This window comes from Cebus imitator, unplaced genomic scaffold, assembly GCF_001604975.1.
Source record: "Cebus imitator isolate Cc_AM_T3 unplaced genomic scaffold, Cebus_imitator-1.0 Scaffold1, whole genome shotgun sequence".
Classification (NCBI taxonomy): Eukaryota; Metazoa; Chordata; class Mammalia; order Primates; family Cebidae; genus Cebus; species Cebus imitator.
In genome coordinates, this window is record NW_016107316.1 from 15,775,759 (window position 1) to 15,796,104 (window position 20,346).

The 20,346-nt window shown below is 37.7% G+C and overlaps 1 protein-coding gene and 1 non-coding gene across 6 annotated transcripts in view; both read right to left on the reverse strand.

Annotated features, from left to right (window-relative positions):
- Nucleotides 1-20,346, reverse strand: part of ITSN2 (intersectin 2) — a 168,362-nt gene that overhangs the window by 68,996 nt on the left and 79,020 nt on the right. For 3 of the 5 annotated variants that reach the window (XM_017526853.1, XM_017526864.2, XM_037737755.1), the window contains exons 16-18: nucleotides 19,413-19,552; nucleotides 18,006-18,086; nucleotides 3,517-3,653 (exon numbers count right to left, since the gene is read on the reverse strand). In XM_017526853.1, the coding sequence (XP_017382342.1) occupies nucleotides 3,517-3,653; nucleotides 18,006-18,086; nucleotides 19,413-19,552 (358 nt within the window). The remainder of the gene's footprint in view (nucleotides 1-3,516; nucleotides 3,654-18,005; nucleotides 18,087-19,412; nucleotides 19,553-20,346) is intronic. The other 2 variants (XM_017526874.2, XM_037737761.1) reach the window with 1 other exon arrangement.
- LOC119471057 lies at nucleotides 1,456-1,575 on the reverse strand. Its single transcript, XR_005200050.1, has one exon.

Sequence of the window (20,346 nt, forward strand, 5' to 3'; positions counted from 1 at the left end):
CCCAGCTAATTTTTTGTATTTTTAGTAGAGATGGGGTTTCACCATGTTGACCAGGATGGTCTTGATCTCTTGACCTCGTGATCCACCCGCCTCGGCCTCCCACAGTGCTGGGATTATAGGCTTGAGCCACTGCGCCCGGCCTTTGAGAGGGTCTTTCTCTATTGCCCAGGCTACAGTACAGTGGTTCGATCATAGCTCACTGCAGCCTCGATCTCCTGGGCTCAAGTGATCCTCTTACCTCAGCCTCCAAAGTAGCTAGCACTACAGGCACACACCACTATATCTAGCCAACTTTTTAATTTCTTTTTCACAGAGACAGGGTCTCACTGTGTTGCCCAGTCTGGTCTGGAACTCCTGGCCTCAAGCAATCTTTCCTTGTTGGCCTCCAAAGTGCTGGGATTACAGGGATGAGCCACTGCACCCATTCTACTTTTTATATTATTACTTCAAAAAGTCTTTTTCTTTTGCCTAGATAATAGAGCATTTCTCCTCTCTAGGTCCACGTGCTTTGGTAAAGATTTCAATGAAATCTAACACAGCTATAGTTTGGTTTCTAGCCAGTCAAGATGATCTGTGAGCAATTATTTTAGTATTAGAACTAATGCATCTTATAGTTCTCCCTTGGATGTATTTTCATGACCTCACTCAGAGGCAAATCTATTGTGTGTGCCCCTACACCCAGCTAATTTTTTTTTTTTTTTAATTTTTTGTAGACATGAGGTTTTACCATGTTGGCCAGGCTGGTCTCAAACTCCTGACCTCAAGTAACCTGCTTGCCTAAGCCTCCCAAAGTACAGGGATTACTGAGGTGCCACCATTAGATTTAGCACCACCTGCAAGCCTCATCACTATCAGGGCAGTGAAGAATATGGCAGGATACATTCTTAAGATTTGTCAGCATATATACTCTACCAAAGTGGGAACCTTGGCATAATTCCACATCTCTATTCCTTAATTCCTGAAGGAATCTGAAAATCCTGAATAATTCAAAATATTGTAGGCCCTTAGTCATCAATGCTTTTTCCTTATCCCCCAACTGTTTCAGACCTCATACTGTTGGTTCAGGAGCCCATTACTAGATTCCTTCCAACACTTTCCAGACCTCCTTCATCCTCTATCATGTCATAGAATGCTTCATCCAGCAACTTTCATAACTGACTTCTGGTTCTCCTTTAAGGAAAATGCTTCTCTTGCAGTCCTCACTTAATGTCAACTAATATCCCCTTTCCCAGTTCCTCTGTGACTTTCCCTGACACTTTTTCGCGCCTCGTAAATAATACCCAGTTAGTTTTCATTTGAATTTTCATAGCATTATAAATATCACTATCAGAGTACTTAGCACATATTCAGCACAACAACAAAAGCAGAGGGCTCATTAAATTAAAATTTTCTATGTATTTTTTAAGCTCTTCATTCTTTCCACCAACTCCTCCTGCCAGGTTATCGTGGCCATATAAATATGAGACTAGGACAACCTGGGTAAGGCTCCTTGCTTAATTTAAGGAAAGGATGCCAGGCCCTTCTACTCTAGGCTTGGTAGAGTAGGCTGAGCTCACCCTGCAGGAAACCATGCCAGAATTCTGGTAAACTTTATGTAAGAGTGAGTAAATGAGAAACTTGTCCAGTGCCACAAGATGCCCCAGAAGCTGGGCAAACAGCAAAGAGGCCACATCTACAATGCGAAAACCTATTACCAATAGCTTGGGGGAAAGAAAAGAACATACCCGGGCAAATAGCCAATCAAATCAAGATGTGGTACTAAGACCCAGCTTCAGACTGAGTAGGTCCTACATGTACTTTCGCTCTCTTTATCTTCTCTACTACCTAATATAATGTGCAAGGATGAGGAATGAAATTAAATGTGTGTAATTAGTATAATCTTTTGGCCTGAAAGGAATTGTGAACATGATAAAGAAGGGTTAAGATAAGTACATATGTCAATAAAAGTTCTGACATAAGGATTAGCTGTGTAACCACTGCATAGTTCCCTTATGTAATTAAGTGGAACAAGTTAAGCAGTAAATAAGAGCCTACTTCGTGTGAACTTTACTTTCTCTACTTTCATATTATTCTACTATCTCGTTAAAAGGCCACAAAAATAGGGGTCTAGATTGCCAGGCACAGTAGTTCACGCCTATAATTCCAGCACTTTGGAAGGCCAAGGCAGGCAGATCACTTGAGCCTAGGAGTTCGAGACTGCCTGGGCAACATAGCGAGATCTCATCCCTATTAAAATTTTTTTAAAAATTACTTGGGAGTGTGGTACATGCCTATATTCCCAGCTTCTAGGCGGGGGCTTAGGCGGGAGGATTGTTTAAGCCCAGGAGGTCAAGGCTGCAGTGATCCCTGATCATGCCACTGCATTCCAGCCTGGGTGACAGAGTGTGGGCCCTATCTCAAAATAAGCAAACAGGGGTCTAGGAGTAAACAATACTATAGTTATTTAACTGTCTGAATCCTCTATTAGAATTATGAGAAACTCCGGAGCAAGGAGTAATCAAAGGTCTATAAGCATCACAGCCAACAATAGCCACTCAAAAAAATGTGTTGGAGGTGGTTACTTTGAAACCATTAAGAATAGAGGCCTACTAAATGGTAATATGTCTTTCTTGCCTTCTCATAAAAATTACTCATCTAATCTTTACCAATGCAAAGAAATACTGGGTCATCCATATTTGTTAGCTATACTAATTTCTGACACTAGAGAACTTAGAAGAAAGAGAGGAATGTATTAGAAAAAGAATCTTAATGGCAGAAAAATATCATGCAAAGTCTCTAAATGAATAATTCTAGGCTTCGGATACAATAAATGTCTTACTTCTTCTTCTTATAAATGAAGGTAATTAATATATCTCAGTGATAAAAAGAGAAATGCATCAATGTGGCATTCTACATTCAGTATTACTATATACAATTAAATATTCTGTTTTTATAATCTTTCGGGAAACTAATAGATTTACTAAGGAAAGATGGAATTCATGAGTGTTTTACTATATCCAAGAAATTATACTTAGCTCTTTAGCTACATTATTTTATTTTTTAACTTAGAGACAAGGTCTTGCTGTGTTGCCTAGGCTGATCTCAAACTCTCAGGCTCAAGTGATTCTCCCGCCTCAGCCTCCCACATAGCTTGGGACTACAGGTGCATGTCACCAGGCCTAGTTCCAGCTACATTATTTTATTTAATACTCACAATTACCTATGAGATATGCATTATTGTCTCTTTTTTCAGATGGAGTAACTGAGGTTCAGAAAGATAAAATAACCAAGGTCACCCAGGTAGTAAGTGGCAGAGCAAGAATTCTAATACAGGTTTGACTCCAAAGTCTGCTATTTTTCACTTGTGAAACATAAAATCAGTTACTGCAAACTTGGCCCCTAAAAGAATTGAACTTATGAAATCTAGAATCTGATTAGGATAATCCTTTCATTTCCCTTAAATTTTCATAAAGATATGAGCAACAAAATTACAATTCTAGTGGCAATATAGTAGAATTAATATATCAGCTATATTACCTTGCAGACTCATCTTCTAGTTTCTTTTTCTGTATTAGCTCTAATCTCTTTCTTTCAATTTCCTTCAACTTGTCACGTTTGATCTTATAAAGTTGTTCAAGGGCTAACTGCTGTGTGTTATAGGTTTCTCTCAGTTCCTAAGGAGAAAAAGAAAATAAGTCAATATGTGAATGATTTGTTGGTCATATGCATTAATGTGGCATTTTCATTAAAAGATAAAAATCCTCAAGCAAGTTACACTAAATTTAAAAGATTTAAAGTTTTACAAAATAACTAGATAAAAAAAACTCTGAATAAGTATATAAACCATATAGCTCCTGAGATAAGCACATTAAAATAATCTAGTTTTGCATCAGATCATTTCTACGGAACACAGAATCTTTAACAAGCCAATGCTTTGATTTGGTACATCATTTTCAATTTAAAAAAAAAGCAATCCATTAAAAATATGGGGGAATAATTTGCTTGTTATAACACGTGAAGAAAAATTTTGTTCAGCCATGTTTTTGACATATGTAGTTTAACCAAGTAATTTTTATCCAATATGATCTTGAACTAAACACAGAATTATTAAATAATTCAGTTCAAAACTAAAAATGGAAAAGATATCTGCCTAAAATCATGACTACAATGAGCCAAAATAATGAAAAGTATTCCAAACAGGAGTTGAAGTAAACAATCACTTATTGAGCACCTAGTTGTATGCTAAGTGCTACAAAGGATTCCAAGGGGATCCAATACAAGGCTGAGTCCCAACTCTACAGACTTTGCCTTTAAAGAGCTCATAATCTCAATGCAGAGGCAAGTGTCAACATGCAGGGCAGAGGTAAATTCCTTAGTAGAAACTTGTGATTCTCTCTTCAGCATTTTCTTTTCTCTTTTCCTTTTCTTCTAACAGCGCCCTGCCTTCCTCTGGGAAACTGATCTTTCTGCCTTCCCCGCAACATCTTACGTGGTTTTAAAAGGTCTGCCAAACTCAGAGCTTCTCTTATTCCCACTCAGGCTGTTATTTATTCCTGACCTAAACAATTACAGCACCCTACTTCCCTGCTCAGAAATGACATATGTTCAAAGGACATAAGCATTATCCAAGCCAGCCCAGAACATTTTCCTGGGATTCAGATACTCTGAAGTGGGGAGAAAGAAACCTTTCTTTCTTGAGCTCATTAAACTGGGATAAAGTAAAACTGAAGCTGCCTCACAATCAAATGTGACCTGTGGATAGGAATAAAATCAACTCAGAAAAAAAAGGAAGTAAAGATTAGAGACTGACGTGGAGAGAAGTATACTACAGAAGCTGAATGTTCAATATCATGGCTTGGAGACCTAGGAATTGCCCCTATCCAGCAGCCCTTCCATGGATTCAGCTGGTGGTCTTAGGATTCTTCTAATAACCACTCATTAGCTTAACTATTTTTAACTAGATTTCTTTCATTTGGAATCTACAGAATCCTGAATAAGAGAGTAGAAAAAGCAGGCTGGAGGAAAAAAATGGGGGTGGGAAACTTAGAACAATCAAAAGAAACTTCCTGGCAAAGGCGGGAGCTAGACAATATTTGGGCAGAATGTTTTGGTAAAAAATGTTTTTTTTGGTATCAACCTATACACAATAACAAAACTCCAAACTCCATTTCTTTTCAGAGATAACTATTTTATAGGTGAACCTTTCACTTGATTAAAATGGTAGATTCAATCTGAGTACAGCATGGTGTCCAGAGACTATGTCCAACATGCCTGAGCAAAACATTTACAACTTAAGCCAATAATAATGCAAATACTGCTTTTATAGCAAATCTTCCACAGCTCTCAGCTTCTAGGGTTTTATTTGTTGTACTTTTCTCTAAATTCTGTTGAAAAGCAGGAGAATAGAGTGGTTACAATCTATGGAGAAGGAAGGTAGTTTAGTGATAAAGAGTATTGGATTGGAATAAGACTAACAAGGCTTGACTCAACCTCTGTATACTAGCTGTATAACCTTAGCAAAGTTATTTTATAGTTTCCTCATCGGTAAAATGAGGTTAATCACAGTGTAAGAGTGTCCAATCTTTTGGCTTCCCTGAGCCACATGTAAAGAATTGTCTTGTGCCACATGTAAAATACACTAACAATAGCTGATGAGCTATAAATAAATAAAATTGCAAAAAAAAAAAAAAAATCTCATAATGTTTTAACCAAGTTCACAAATTTGTGTGGGGCTGCATTCAAAGCTGTTCTGGGCCGCATGTGGCCTGCAGGCTGTGGGTTGGGCAAGCTTGTTATGATACATGCCTCACAGAGTTGTTGTGAGGATGAGTTAATATATGTAATGTGCTTATTATAGCGCAGAGCACATAGGTTCTCAATAAACATTACCTATTATTATTGGATAAAGACATAAATGAGAAGAGTACTAAGTTTAAAAAGGAGAGTAAAAAGGAGCCAAATTAATGTCTGATCTCAACAAGGCTGCAGGCTTAGCCCTCCAACTTGTCATTTAAGACAGTGCTCTAAGTATTTCCTTACTAAGCACATTCCCTCCAGTGTCGGAGTTAATGAGCTTCCTTGTGCCATTCTGTATATTCCTCTATCATAGTGTCTTCCAACTGTATGACTGCCTCCTCCACTACAGTGAGTTTCTTGACAATAGGACTGTCTTTCATCAAGGTATCTCCAGCCAACAGAGAGCCTAGTACAATATGGATATTTAGTAAGTATTTATTGGACAAGTGAAAAATGCATAAACAATAGTCTATGCAAATTAGTAAGATCTGAAGAGCACCACAAAGCCTGCCAAGTATTTCTTCTCTCTGATTACAGTGATCTAAAAATTCCTAACCTTAGACCTATTCTTCTGGGTTAAGTCACTACTTCCAGGAGGTCCTTGTTACACATAATAGTTAAGTGAGAAAAAATAAACCAATCAGAATTCATTAAGAGTTGTTCTCAATCTTTTTTTTTTTTTTTTTGATATGGAGTCTTGCTCTGTCATCCAGGCTGGAGTGCAATGGGATGATCTCAGCTCCCTGTAACCTCTGCCTCCTGGATTCAAGCAATTCTCCTGCCTCAGGCTGGTCGTGAACTCCTGAGCTCAGGCAAACAGCCTCCCAAAGTGCTGGGAATACAAACATGAGCCACTGTGCCCGACCAAGTTGTTCTCAATCTTAATAGAATGACAGATTATCTCTTTCACGTTAAGGAACTTCTATTACTAGTTTGCCAATAAATTTTACTTTTAAATTCATGAATGGATATTAAATTTTATCAGATACCTTTCCTGTATCTAATAAAAGCATATTTTTCTCCTTTAGTCTGTTTATATGGTAAATTACATTACACTTTTCTGTATATTAAATCATCTTTGTATGGCTGAGGTAAATTCAACTTGGTCATGACGGGTTATGCCTGTGTGTGTGTGTGTGTGTACATATATATACATAATATATATATGTGTGTATATGTGTGTGTGTGTGTACATATATATATATATATATATATATATACATTTCTGCATTCAGCTTTTTAATATTGCTTCGATTTTTTTGCCTCTTTGTTAAATTGGCCTATAATTATCCTTTCTGATACTGTTCTTATCAGGTTTTCAAATGCTCACGATAGCTTCACATGATAAGCAGGAAGTATTCCCTCTTTTTCTGTATTTTGAAACAATGTCTAACAGTGGAATTACTTGCTTCTTCAGTAAAAACTGGGTTTGGATTCTCTTTTAGGGAAGATTTTAAACTACAGAATTAAAATGTTTAACGACAACAGAACTATCTAGATATTTTTTAGTCAGTTTTGGAAAACTGTAACTTGTTCATTTAAGTTTTTATATTTGTGTGCAAAATTTTGTCAAATTATCGTCTTTTAGCATTTGTAACATGCTTATATCGCCTTTACACTAGTTCTTATTTGTGCTTTCTTTTTAAAATCAGTTTTGCCAAAGGTTTGTTAATTTTATTAATCTTTAAAAGAATCAAACTTTGGCTTTCTTGATACTCCACATTAAATGTGTGTCTTCTGTTTCACTAATTTCCCTCACTTTCTTTGGTTTAATATGCTATCCTTTTCCTATGTTAAGTTGAACATTTAGCTTATACATTTTCATCCTTTTTTCCCCTAATACAACCATTTAAGGTTAATACCCTCACTACTTGGGTTGAATTTCAGCTCTTCCACTCTTCCACTTACTAGCCTGTGTGACCTTGGGCAAGTTGCTTAACTTCAAATTGAACATCTGTGTAGCACTCTAAAGTACTTTTACATATAATGCCTACATTTGATCTTTACAACAATCCTGTAAAATAGATATTATCAAGACTATTTCTGAGGCTCAGAAGATTAAGTGACTTGCCTGAAAGTCATGTAGTTTTGAACTATCTCCATTATGCCATTCAATCCTATACCATGGATTCTATAACTCGGTTAACTTTCACTTAAATCAGATTAAATAACTAACTTATTAAAACATCTTTATTAGCTAGAAAAAAAAATAAGTGATTCAAATAAATTTAAAACAAATAGTATTTCATTTCTACTCCAACAGGAGGTGACTAACAGGCAAGAAAGATAAAAGCAGCATTTTAAATAAGCAAACAGCAGGCAACATTAGTCTCAGTGAGAAGACTAACCAGTAATCAACCTCAGTGTGACCACTCTCTCAGAGCCTGCTAAAAAAAAAAAAACAAGAGAGATCACCTCCCTCGATATTGCTCCTGAATTCAATGAGCCATCTTAAAACTCAGTTTTATAAGAAATGTTCAGAGTAACTGAGGACTAGAAAGTAAGGCCAGAATGATGAAATCCCAATGAAAAGGTATAGGACAGATGATTCTCCATGGGATTATTTCCCCATGTTCAGTAATAGAAAAAACAAAAAATATATATGCTAAGATAATGAGGACGGAATGCTACAGAATCCCGTGCTGAGAAAGAATTCAAACCATAACTCCCATTTTCAGTAATCTAAGGAGGTTTGATTTGAAGCCTTGAATCTTTGAAATGGGGCTTCCTCCTTGGGCAGATAACAGAACAGAAAAAATCTAGTAACTGGAATCTCTGCTCCCAGTGACGGTAGACTAATTTCTTAGAACAGCCATCCTGCCAAGAACTACAAAAGCTGAACAAAATGTGAAAACCCTTGTTTACAGGTATTGGAGTGCTATCAAGGCAGTGAGGATTAGGAAAGTCAAGAGGCTGGAGAGAAGGGAAGTTCAAGAGAGGTAACAGTGACATTCAATGCCACATCTCCTTCTATGCATTTGCCCATTGGTAAATCACGGCTGAGAGGATAAGAAGCGGAGCAGAGTTTCCAGCTGTGTTAAGAGGCTGGAATTCTGGAAGAAGGGTCCTGGTAAACACTCTAGGTTTGTAGACCTAAGGCCACAAGGCTTAGGGGTGAACAAGAAATACAGCAGTCTAGCTTCAAATCAGCTCTGTAACTGGATTAAGGTGATCTGCCCCACACTGCTTGCCAGAAGCAAAAGGAAATTCTCTCTAGAGAAAATCTGATTTGGAGTGTCAAAATATCTCTGTAATTTTTCATGCAAAAAGTCTATAATAAAAAAATTACTGAGTATGCCAGAAGTCAAAACCATATGATCAAGAAGTAAGGGAAAAAACATACACTAGAAACGGTTGTACAGATAATAATTACCAGATAAGAACTTTAAAACAAAAGTGATCAAAATGTTCAAGATATCAGATAACAAGACAGAGAATTTTAGCAAAGAGCTGGAAACTATAAAAAGGAATCAAACGAAAACTCAAGAACTAAAAAACAGAATAGAAATTAAGAACTCAAGAGATGAGTTTAAAAGCAGACTAGTCATAGCTAAAGCGAGAAATATTGAACTCAAAGTGAAAATATCTAGACTGAAGCACAGAGATACAAAAGGACAGAAAACACAGAACAGAACACAAGCTATACACCAAACAGACTGAAAAGGTCTGACATATCTGTACTGAGTCCCAGAAGGAGAGGAGAAGAAGAAATGCCGAGAAGCAATGTTTGAATAGAGATCAGCCAAGAACTTTACCAAGTAACCAGTAACATCAAGCTATAGGTTCAAGAAGAGCCAAGAAGAGCCCTTGGCACATGACAGTAAAACTACTGAAAGTCAGAGATAAAAAGATGCTCAAAAGCAGCCAGAGGAAAAAAAGTTAAATTATCTTAAAGTTGACAGCTGATTTCATAATATGAAAACATGAAAGTCAAAAGACAATGCAACGACACGTTCAAAGTACAGAGAAGAAACCATTCTATAATTCTATAACCACTGAAAATACTCTTCAAAAATAAAAGTGAAATAAAGACATTTTCAGAAAAACAAAAATAGGAAGAACTCATCACTAATACCGGCTTTAAAGGAAATACACTAAACACTAATGGACATTCTTCAGGCAGAAGGAAAAAATCCCAGATGAAGCATGGACATACAGGAAGGAATAAGGATCAGTGGAAATCTGGATAAATACATGGGTACATCTAAATGAACACTGACAGAATGAAACATTAACAATAATGGCTTACAGAGTTTAAAATATATGACATGAATAGCACAAATGTAAGAGGCATATGGCAATACATGGAGTTAAAAGTATCCAAGGTCTCTGCAGTATTTGGTAAGTAGTAAAATTACTAATTTATATTAGACTTAAATAAACCAAGGCTGCATATCGTAATTTCTAGCATGCCCACCGACAGAAAAGTAAAAGAAGGTATAAGAAGCCAACAAAGAAGGAAAAAATCGAGTTTAAAAAAAACATACATGATCAGGCCAGCCACAGTGGCTCATGCCTGAAATCCCTGCACTTTGGGAGGCTGAGGTGGGTGGATCACCTGAGGTCTGGAGTTTGAGACCAGCCTGGCGAACATGGTGAAACCCCACCTCTACAAAAAATACAAAAATTATCTGGGTGTGGTGGCAGGCACCTGTAATCCCAGCTACTTGGGAGGCTGAGGCAGGAGAATCACTTAAACCTGGGAAGCGGAGGTTGCAGTGAGTCAAGATCGCACCATTGCACTCCAGCCTGGGTGACAAGAGCAAGATTCCATCTTAAAAACAAAACTAAGACAAACAAACAAACAAAATACATGGGCCAGGCATAGTGGCTCATGCCTGTAATCCCAGCACTTTGGGAGACCGAGGTGGGTGAATCACCTAAGGTCAAGAGTTCAAGATCAGCCTGGCCAACATGGGGAAATCCCTCTCTACTAAAAACTCAAAAAATTAGCTGGATGTTGTGACTCATGTCTGTAGTCCCAGCTACTTGGCAGGCTGGGACAGGAGAATAACTTGAACTGAGCTGAAATAGCACCAATGAACTACAGCCCGGGTGACAGAGTGAGATTCCATTCAAACAAAAAAAAAAAATCAAAAAGTGACAAGAAAGGAGAGAGAAAGGAACATAAAATAGGTAAGACAGATAACAGAGAAAAATGGTAGATTAGGCTGGGTGTGGTGGCTCATGCCTCCCAAAGTGGCTCAGCACTTTGGGAGGCCAGCGTGGGTGGATCACTAGGTCAAGAGATCAAGACCATCCTGGCCAACATGATGAAACCCTGTCTCTACTAAAAATACAAAAATTAGCTGGGCATGGTGGTGCGTGCCTGCAGTCCCAGCTACTCAGGAGGCTGAGGCAGGAGCATCACTTAAACCCAGGAGGCGGAGGTTGAAGTGAGCCGAGAATGCGCCAGGCTGGCGACAAAGCGAGACTCCATCTCAAAAAAATTAAAAAAATAAAAATTGGCAAAGTTCAAATGTCTGTAATTACGCTAAACAGACTAAATACTCCAATTTGAAATACAAAGATAGGCTGCATTTTAAAGACCCAACTGTATGCTATTTAAAAAATACAATTTGGATGAAAAGACACAAACAGGTTTTAAGAGGATGGAAAAAAATATACCATGCTATGCTAACAAAAATAAAGCTGGTATAAACTAATATAAGAAAAAGTAGGCTTTAAGGCAAGATACATTTCTACAGGAACATATGATAAAGGGTTCACCCACCAGGAAGCTATAACAATTCTAAATGTGTATGCACCTAGTAACACAGCTTCGAAATCTATAGAGAAAAAAAAAATAACAAAATGAAAACAAGCAAAGACAAATCCATGATCAAAGTAGAAGATTTAACCATATCGATCTCCATAATTGATAGAAACAGACAAGAAAACCAGCAAATCTAATCATCTTGCCTTCACTCTAAAGAGCAGCAGGTCTTATTCTGAGGGCCAGAGAACTTCCAAGTTTTTTATTTTTATTTTTTAATAGGATTCAGAGGTCCATGAACTTGGACAGAAACAAAATTAATCTTTACTTTCACTAACTTCTATCTGAAATACAGCATTTTCTTCAATTCCAAATATAAGTAACAAACCAGTCCTATTAGCTACACTTGTGATATTTTTTACCAACAGAAATCAGATATTTCTTGTTATATTACAGGTAACTTATGTATGTACATCACATACATTTTGACTTTAAAATGATGGTATTATTATATCTGATACTATGTCTTATTTCATTAATATAGAAGCACATGTATTACTATGTCACAAATTTGTTTTTTAAAAGACTCTCAATTGATTTTTAAAATAATGCTATAAATTTCATTTTATGAATTTTAAATATTATTTTGAGAACAGGTCCAGAGACTTCATCAAATTGTTGACAAGTCCATGGCATAAAAATGGTTAAGAGGCTCTGTTTTAGATATCAATATTTACATCCCATCCCTCCAAGGAGCTCTTAAGGCCACACCTTATATTATTATATCCTACCTTGGAGAAAAAGGCAGACCTGAAATTCTCTGAAAGAAGGAAAGAAATACTTCCTCAATCTTTATAACATTATAGATTTGGGAAATGTTTTTTCTAACATCTAATACATTGCCCATTCAAGTTTTTATTTGTAATCCAAAATACTAGTGGTTCCTTCTCCCCAATTTAGTAGCCTTATTGTCCTCTGAATAAATCAAAACCTCACCCTGCCACCTGGAGAAGTATTACTAATGTAGATCACCCCAGATCCTTGGAAGCATAAGGTTAAGACCTAGCTCCCTGAAGGAAATCACAATTCTACCATTAACAGATTCTACTTTCCCACTATGGACAGCATTTTCCCAATCATTATCTCAAGGCAACAGTGGTGACTTTACAACACACTAAAGATATTTTGGAGATTCTGACAACCCCTTTCTTAAGAAGAATAACAAAAACATTTGTATAACATCTAAGAGTTTACAAAGCATTTCCATCTATATGCCATCTCACTTAATCATAAGACTCTGGGCAAAGAAGACAGGCAGTTATGTCAGCTTGTTTTGTAAAGGAAGAAAACAAAGTTTGGAGGGTAAATGACAAACAGTTACATAACTGGCAAGTGGCATGCATAAGACCAGACCTCACTTTTTTAGATTCCTAAGCCAGTACATTTTTCATTGCACTTCACTGCTAAAAATGTGTGAAATTTTTTTTGTTTTTTTTGAGATGAAGTCTCGCTTTGTCACCCAGGCTGGAGTGCAGTGGTGCAATCTTGGCTCACTGCAACCTTTGCCTCCCAGATTCAAGCTATTCTCCTGCTAGCCTCCCAAGCAGCTGGCACTACAGGTACCCACCATCATGCCTGGCTAATTTTTAGTATTTTTAGTAGAGACGAGGTTTCACGGTGTTGGCCATGCTGGTCTCAAACTCCTAACCTCATGTGACCTACCCACCTTGGCCTCCCAAAGTGCTGGGATTATAGGTGTGAGCCACTGCGCCCGACCAGATGTGTGAATTTTCTTAATGGCCTGTCAAATGTCTCACTTTTGAATCCACTGGCTTTTTTGTCTTGGTGTAACTTGACCAAAAAAGTAAAAATTATTATTGATTCTGTACATGCATATTGCAGGTTCCAATAAAACATAACATTCTAAGATAAATAATTTTAAATATTTTACTTTTGTTGTCACTACAAGCAGCCTACAAGGGTGATCACTCCAGGTGCCCTACTGTCACAAATGACCACAGCATTAGAATTGTCTGTCCTCCTCCAAGACCATCAGGACCAGTTCCATCTCATCTACTGAAAAGACCTAGCCTTTCTTCTCATTCCTTATCCCTTGAATTCTTATCTCGACAGTGCTATTTATCCCTTAATCTGACCCAATCCCCTACTCATTCTCTCCTCAAAGCTCTCCACTCTCCTGGAACTTCCTCTATGTGATCAGGAAGCTCTCACATAGCTACGCATCTTCTCTGAAAGAAAATTCTCTTACCTCTTCGCCTTCTTGGCTGATCCCTCGGGATACTACTTTTCCTACTAGTCCTCTCTCAGTTTATTATCACCTATTCCATTTACATCAGGGTCAGAGGATAACTACAGTATTTTCTTCGTTCTTCATTGTCACTTCCAGTTGGTTATTTCCCCCTCACTCTTACCAACTCCATGCTTTTCTGGGGCTCCTACCATCCAGTAATATCATTCTCTCCTTCCTTTTTATTGTCATCTTATTAGTCACCTAGTCATTCACTCACCTCACTATTCTCTAAGTTTTTGACATCCACATAGATGATGTAATCGAAACCTCACCTCTGAGGCTGATCTCTTCACCAATGACCTTTTTAACTCTACTTAATCCATAATTTCTATTATTACACCCTGAGTCTTACTATAATCAGAAACAGAACTACCATTGACCAAATATCCTATTCTTTAAACATAAGTTCTTACCCTCTGAACTTTTTTTATACCTGGTACATCTATGTCAATATAGTTTTTGTTTTGTCTTGTTTTGTTTGAGATGCAGTTTTGCTCTTGTTGCCCAGGCTGGAGTGCAATGGCATGATCTCGGCTCACTTCAACCTCTACCTCTCAGGTTCAAGTGATTCTCCTGATTCAGTCTCTTGAGTAGCTGGGATTACAGCTAATTTTTGTATTTTTAGTAGAGACGGGGTTTCATCATGTTGGCCAGGCTGATCTCAAACTCCTGACCTCAGGTGATCGACCCACTTCAGCCTCCCAAGGCGCAGGGATTACAGGTGTGGGCCATCGCGCCCAACCGTTAATAGGTTTTCAACCTCACTGAGACCATTCTGTTAACTCCAATCATTCTCTTTCTTTATTAACATCCCTTCCTCTCTTCACATCCTTCATGTTTAGTTCATATTTCGGAGTTCTCATAATGCTTTTTGTCAAGATCTGTAACTCTTTTGTCCCTCTCTCTGAGTGCATGTCTATTAAAACTCCAAACCTGTATGAACCCATGAACCTATTTCATCAGCTTTCTCTGTGCTTACACCTAAACACCTAAACACTGGTGAAGAAAAATCATACAATTAGGCATACTGCTTTCAATTTAAATACATCACCTCCAACTTCAAACAGGCATTCAACATTGCTCATCACACTTAGGTTTTCCTCTACTTAACTTGCATACCTACACTGAGATGTCTATTTCATGCCTATTTCTCTCCTGAAACTTCCTAATCTTCCGTTCATTCTCCTCACTACCAGTTATAAACCTTGCCTCATTAAGTCGTCAGACTGCAGCTCTCTCATCTTTCCATCTCAAAAAAAAAAAAAATCAATAAAACTTCCTGCATCTCCACCTCTCTTCTTCTGGCCTAGGATGAATTATGATATGTCCTCCACTACCTGGGAAGATTCTTTCTTATGGTCCAACTTACTTCTGATTTTAAGTCTTGAAACTGTCAATACAGGAGGGGGCCAGGATGTACTGGGTAGAGAAAGCTGGGTCCTGGCTAGGGCTTCACCCTCAGGCCTATACCCATGGACCTAGGTGAGAAGAGGCACTCCTGCCTTCACACCTAATTGCTGCATCTTCCAAGACAACCCTGGCCTGCCACATCCCCATTCTGAGCCTATAAAAACCCGAGACCCTAGCAAGGCAGAGACACAAGCTGCTGGACGTCGTGAGGAACACATCAGTGGAAGACACAAGCAGCTGGTCGTCAAGAGCATGCCAACAGGCGCCGGCAGGCAAGCAGCCCATCGACCAGTGGAGTTTGGCTAGAGAGTCAAGAGAAGTGTCAGGTTGTGGCCCGACTCCAGGATAAAACCATCTCCCTCTGGCTCCTCCATCTGCTGAGAGCTACTTCTACTCAATAAAACCTTGCACTCATTCTCCAAGCCCATGTGTGATCCGATTCTTCCAGTATGCCAAGCCAAGAAACCCCAGAATACAGAAATTCCTCTGTCCTTATGATAAGGAAGGGGGTCTAACTGAGCTGAGTAACACAAACCACCTATAGATGGCAAACTAAAAGAACACCCTGTAACACACTCCCACTGGGGCTTCAGGTGTAAACATTCATTCACCCCCAGACACTACTGTGGGGTCAGAGTGCCACAGCCTACCAGTCTGTATGCTCCCCTAGAGGTTTGAGCCTCGGGGCACTGAAGAAGTGAGCCACACCCCCATCACATGCCCTGTGATGGGGCAAGGGAACCTTTCCCATTTCACTGTCAACTTTCTACTCTCTACCAACAAATTTAACTGCATTCATATCCATCTTTTCCCCATATGTTACGCTGAAAGTATTCTTTTTATCTAATCCTTTTATCTGTGCTCTCCATTCTGTCTTAATCTGCTTCTTCAGGGACTTTGCTTCATCAATTACCACCACTTTTTAGATTCAAACTCAATCTCTTTTTCCCCCTGCCCTCTCCTTTCTTTTCTCTTTACCATTTCCTTCAAGTGTTTCTTAAACCTAAAAAAAAAAGGTTTTCCTTTGACCCCCAAGCTCTTTCATTCTAAGAATTGCTGCTACTCACTTAATCCTTCCTTAACTCCCACTCATTCCTGATCCACTGCAATCCAGCTTCTGCTTATCACTCAAGTGAAATGGCACTTTTAGCAAGGTCTTCAAAAGTCTCCTTGTTGACAAATTTAATGGATATGTTTCTTTCTTTGTTTCAAGACAGAGTTTCGTTCTTGTTCACCAGGTCAGAGTGCAATGGCTAGACCTCAGCTCACTGCAACCTCCGCCTCCCGAGTTCATCCGCCTCCCGAGTTTAAGCAATTCTCCTGTCTTAGCCTCCTGAGTAGCTGGGATTACAGGCACCCACCACTACACTCAGCTAATTTTTGGTACTTTTAGTAGAGACAGGGTTTCACCATGTTGGTCAGGCTGGTCTCGAACATCTGACCTCAAGTGATCCACCCACCTCGCCTCCCAAAGTGCTGGGATTACAGGCATGAGTCACCGTGCCCAACTGATATTTTTCAGTACTATGTTAACTAATTAACTCTGTATCATTTTCCAGTGACCACAGAAGACCTCTTTTCTTGCTTTCTGTGACAACACAGTCTCCTGACTGCTCTGACCATACAGATTTTCTATCCCTTTAGTTTCCTGAATTGCTCTTACGAAAGTATCAATAAGCCATGTTAAGTCTGGAAGGCAGGAAGCAGAAGGAAGAAAGTAAAACAAGGGACAAGAATAAGTGCTGGCCTGTGGAGAATCAAATGCTAACTGAAGGAATCAGACCATATAAATGAGAACAGTCCATAAATCATCATTAAACTTCACTTTACAGATGAAGAAACTTAAGTTTAGTTTCTATGCAATCCATAAGTTCCAAAAATCATATAATCATATATGGCAATGGTCATTCATGCCATAACCATAAAGGCTAAAATATGGCTCCTCTGCTGCTACCCTCTTTCCAATTTGCCCTACCTTTGCTTGGGTAACAAATGAGCTCTACTTATCATGTTTCTGTCTTCAATGTGGAATGCATATGCATATAGGCAACTGCCCTATTGCCACCATCCATTTTAGTACTAAGTATAATGTGTAGTCAAAATCTACTACGGTCAGCAAGAAGTAAATATAAAGCACATTTCTTTAAGCTCTATTAAAATACAAATGTATTGACTATTGTAAATATTCTGTACGTTATACATGGCAAAGGAAACTAGTTATTTATATAAATAATTTAAACATTTTTATCTGATGTGCAAGCATGTTCAAATATGAGGCCTGGTAACTAGGCCTGACTAAAGTTGACCCTAAATTATTAGTTCTTTAAAATTTTCTTTATAACACTATTAGGAAGCAGCTTGGTACATATATGACATAAACTTGCCCTAGATTTCAGAAATTATTTTTATTTTAAACAGTGGTTTTCAGTATATGAAATAACAGTAAGTTATTTAATTTCACATTTTCCTTTGAATTAACTTAGTAATCACCTCATCTGTCAACTCACTCACAGGGATGTTGTAAAGGAACCAGGCTATATTTCTAAGGAACCAGGCTATATTTCTAAGTATCTTGGGCCTCTTTTGAGAAGATTACTGTGGGCAACTTTACTAATTTCTGGCATTAGACTCAGGCAGTTAGATAGCAGAAGGATATTCAAGCAAGCAGAAAGAGAAAGGTTTATATTGTTACTTCAAACAAAGATACTCAGATAAGGCAAAGAATAGTATAGTTTTAAAAAAACAAAACAGTAAAGTAACTCAAAGAAAAGAAGCTAGATATTAGAAAATAACCTTAAGTAAGAGGAAGAGGTTGTTGAGACAGCTTAGCAGAGACAAAAGGCACTGAAGAACAGAGTCATCCATATTCCCACACTGTAAGATAAGGCAGATAAAAAGCCAATTAAACTATGTACAGATTTTTTCTTTCTTTTTCTTTTTCTTTTTTTTTAAGACAAAGTCTCGCTCTGTTACCAGGCTGGAGTATAGTGGCGCAATCTCGGCTCACAGCAACCTCCACCTCCTGGGTTCAAGTGATTCTCCTGCCTCAGTCTCCCAAGAAGCTGGGACTACGGGCACGTGCCACCATGCTCAGCTAATTTTTGTATTTTTTAGTGGAGACGGGGTTTCACCATGTTGGTCAGGATGGTCTCGATCTCTTGACCTTGTGATCTGCCCGCCCTGGCCTCCCAAAGTGCTGGGATTACAGGTTTGAGCCACCGTACCCAGCTATGTACAGGTTTTTTTTTTTTTTTTTTTTTAAAGAAATAATATAGGGAAGATAAGTTGGCTGGCTTGTCTAACCAGCTATGACAAATTTTTGGTTTTCTAGCAAGTTTTTTCTACTGAATATATGCTTGTGTAAAGTGTATTATTAACACTGTTCACCTCAAATTCCCCTTCCTTACCTGAAGCCACCATGTTGTCCTTTCTTTGGCATGCTGTTTACTTTACATTTAGTGTTAATGTTATTCTAAATAAGTCAGCATGATAAAAGCCATATAAAGAGACAGCTTTCTTACAGAAAAGCTTTATGAAAAGCTTTATTTCTTACAGAAAATACTTTATGCTCTGGAAACCTTATATTGTTAGCAAAGGAAAAACTGAGACTATTCCCAAATTTACATTCTATGCCATTAATCTGGTTTTTAGTTTCTTTCATAGGTATGGCTTCAGTATACAATGAATACTGGGGTGAATGATAAGCAGACAGTCTATGTTTTAGACATTTGCTCTGCCACTGCAGCAAACAATGAATCATGAACTTGCTTTTCATGTAAAGTTTATAGTGCCAGATTCTGTTCTAGATTTCACTGATCACTGCATTATTTAACAAAGATTAATTACCCTGTAACAAGAAAAAAAAAGTGTGTTAAAAGAGCCTCTACCACCTGAACTATTTTCTATATTTCCCATTTTTGGAAATTGCCTAGGATCACATTGGCTGAGACCAGTTCTGTAGTACTGACAAAGGCAATTGTTCTGGAAATGTATAGATGCCAATACAAACAGCATATAGTTGTCAAAAACTGGAAACTGTGATAAAAAGTGTGATAAAAATTCTGATATAGTTGAAATTATAAAATAAATTATAAAAATGTAATACATATAATGATAGCTTTAGCTATTTATTCTATTAAATCGAAATAGTGAAGGTAAGAAGGCAGTTACCTAAAAATAAACAGTATCAAAAATAAATACCTTTAGTTGATTGTTAAAAGAATCCATTTCTGACAGCTTAGATGCAGTTTCTTTCTCAAGAGCATCTAATTGTTCTTTAAGTCTTTGGCATAATTCTTCCTTTTCTAATGATTTTTTATGAAGTAAACTGATCCCTGAATCTGAAAAACAAATATCAGACAGTTTACATTTCGTAGAAGTTCACATACCATTACCAGCATGCCAGTTACTGTTTGGTCCAATTGGTGCAAGTAGATCAATACAAAGGATGTATACACATAATGTAGACCAGTAGAAGAGAAAACATTGTTATTATTTCCACTTCCCAGATTATTTGCTGGAAAGAGTATCAGAGGAAATAGTCATAAGCCTTGGTTCTGCATTCAAAAGGACTAGGACCCGAAGTGAAATTCCACTTTAGGAAAGATGCTTCACCAATCAAATCCTCAGGCTTTTCATCTATACAATGAGCATCATACTACATTAAATGAGGTGATGAATATAAAGCCATTGCATACTCTCGCCCACAGTTAATAATTGATGTAAGTTATAAAGTAGCTTTCCATTTATTCTTAGTGCTCCTAAGAACAGAAAAATATTCACAGCAAAGATTCAATAAATATTACTAACTGGATTATTTAGTAACATTATTTTAGGAGGTAAGAACAGAAGGTTTCATTTTATATTATCTTTTTTTACATATTCATGCAGGGACAGGGAAACCAGATGGAAATATATAATGCAGAATACATTACAATAAATTAAAATGGCAATATTATCTGTTTAAATGTCTATGTTTAACTTTGTAATATTTTTAAAAGAAGTATAAAACTTAAATAAAATGAAGCATATGAGTAAAAAATTAAAAGGCCTCCATCTCAACTGCAAGTTCATCCCCTTTTTAGGCATTTTCATTTAGATGCATACGTATTCAGCTTCTATTTCCATGGGTTTT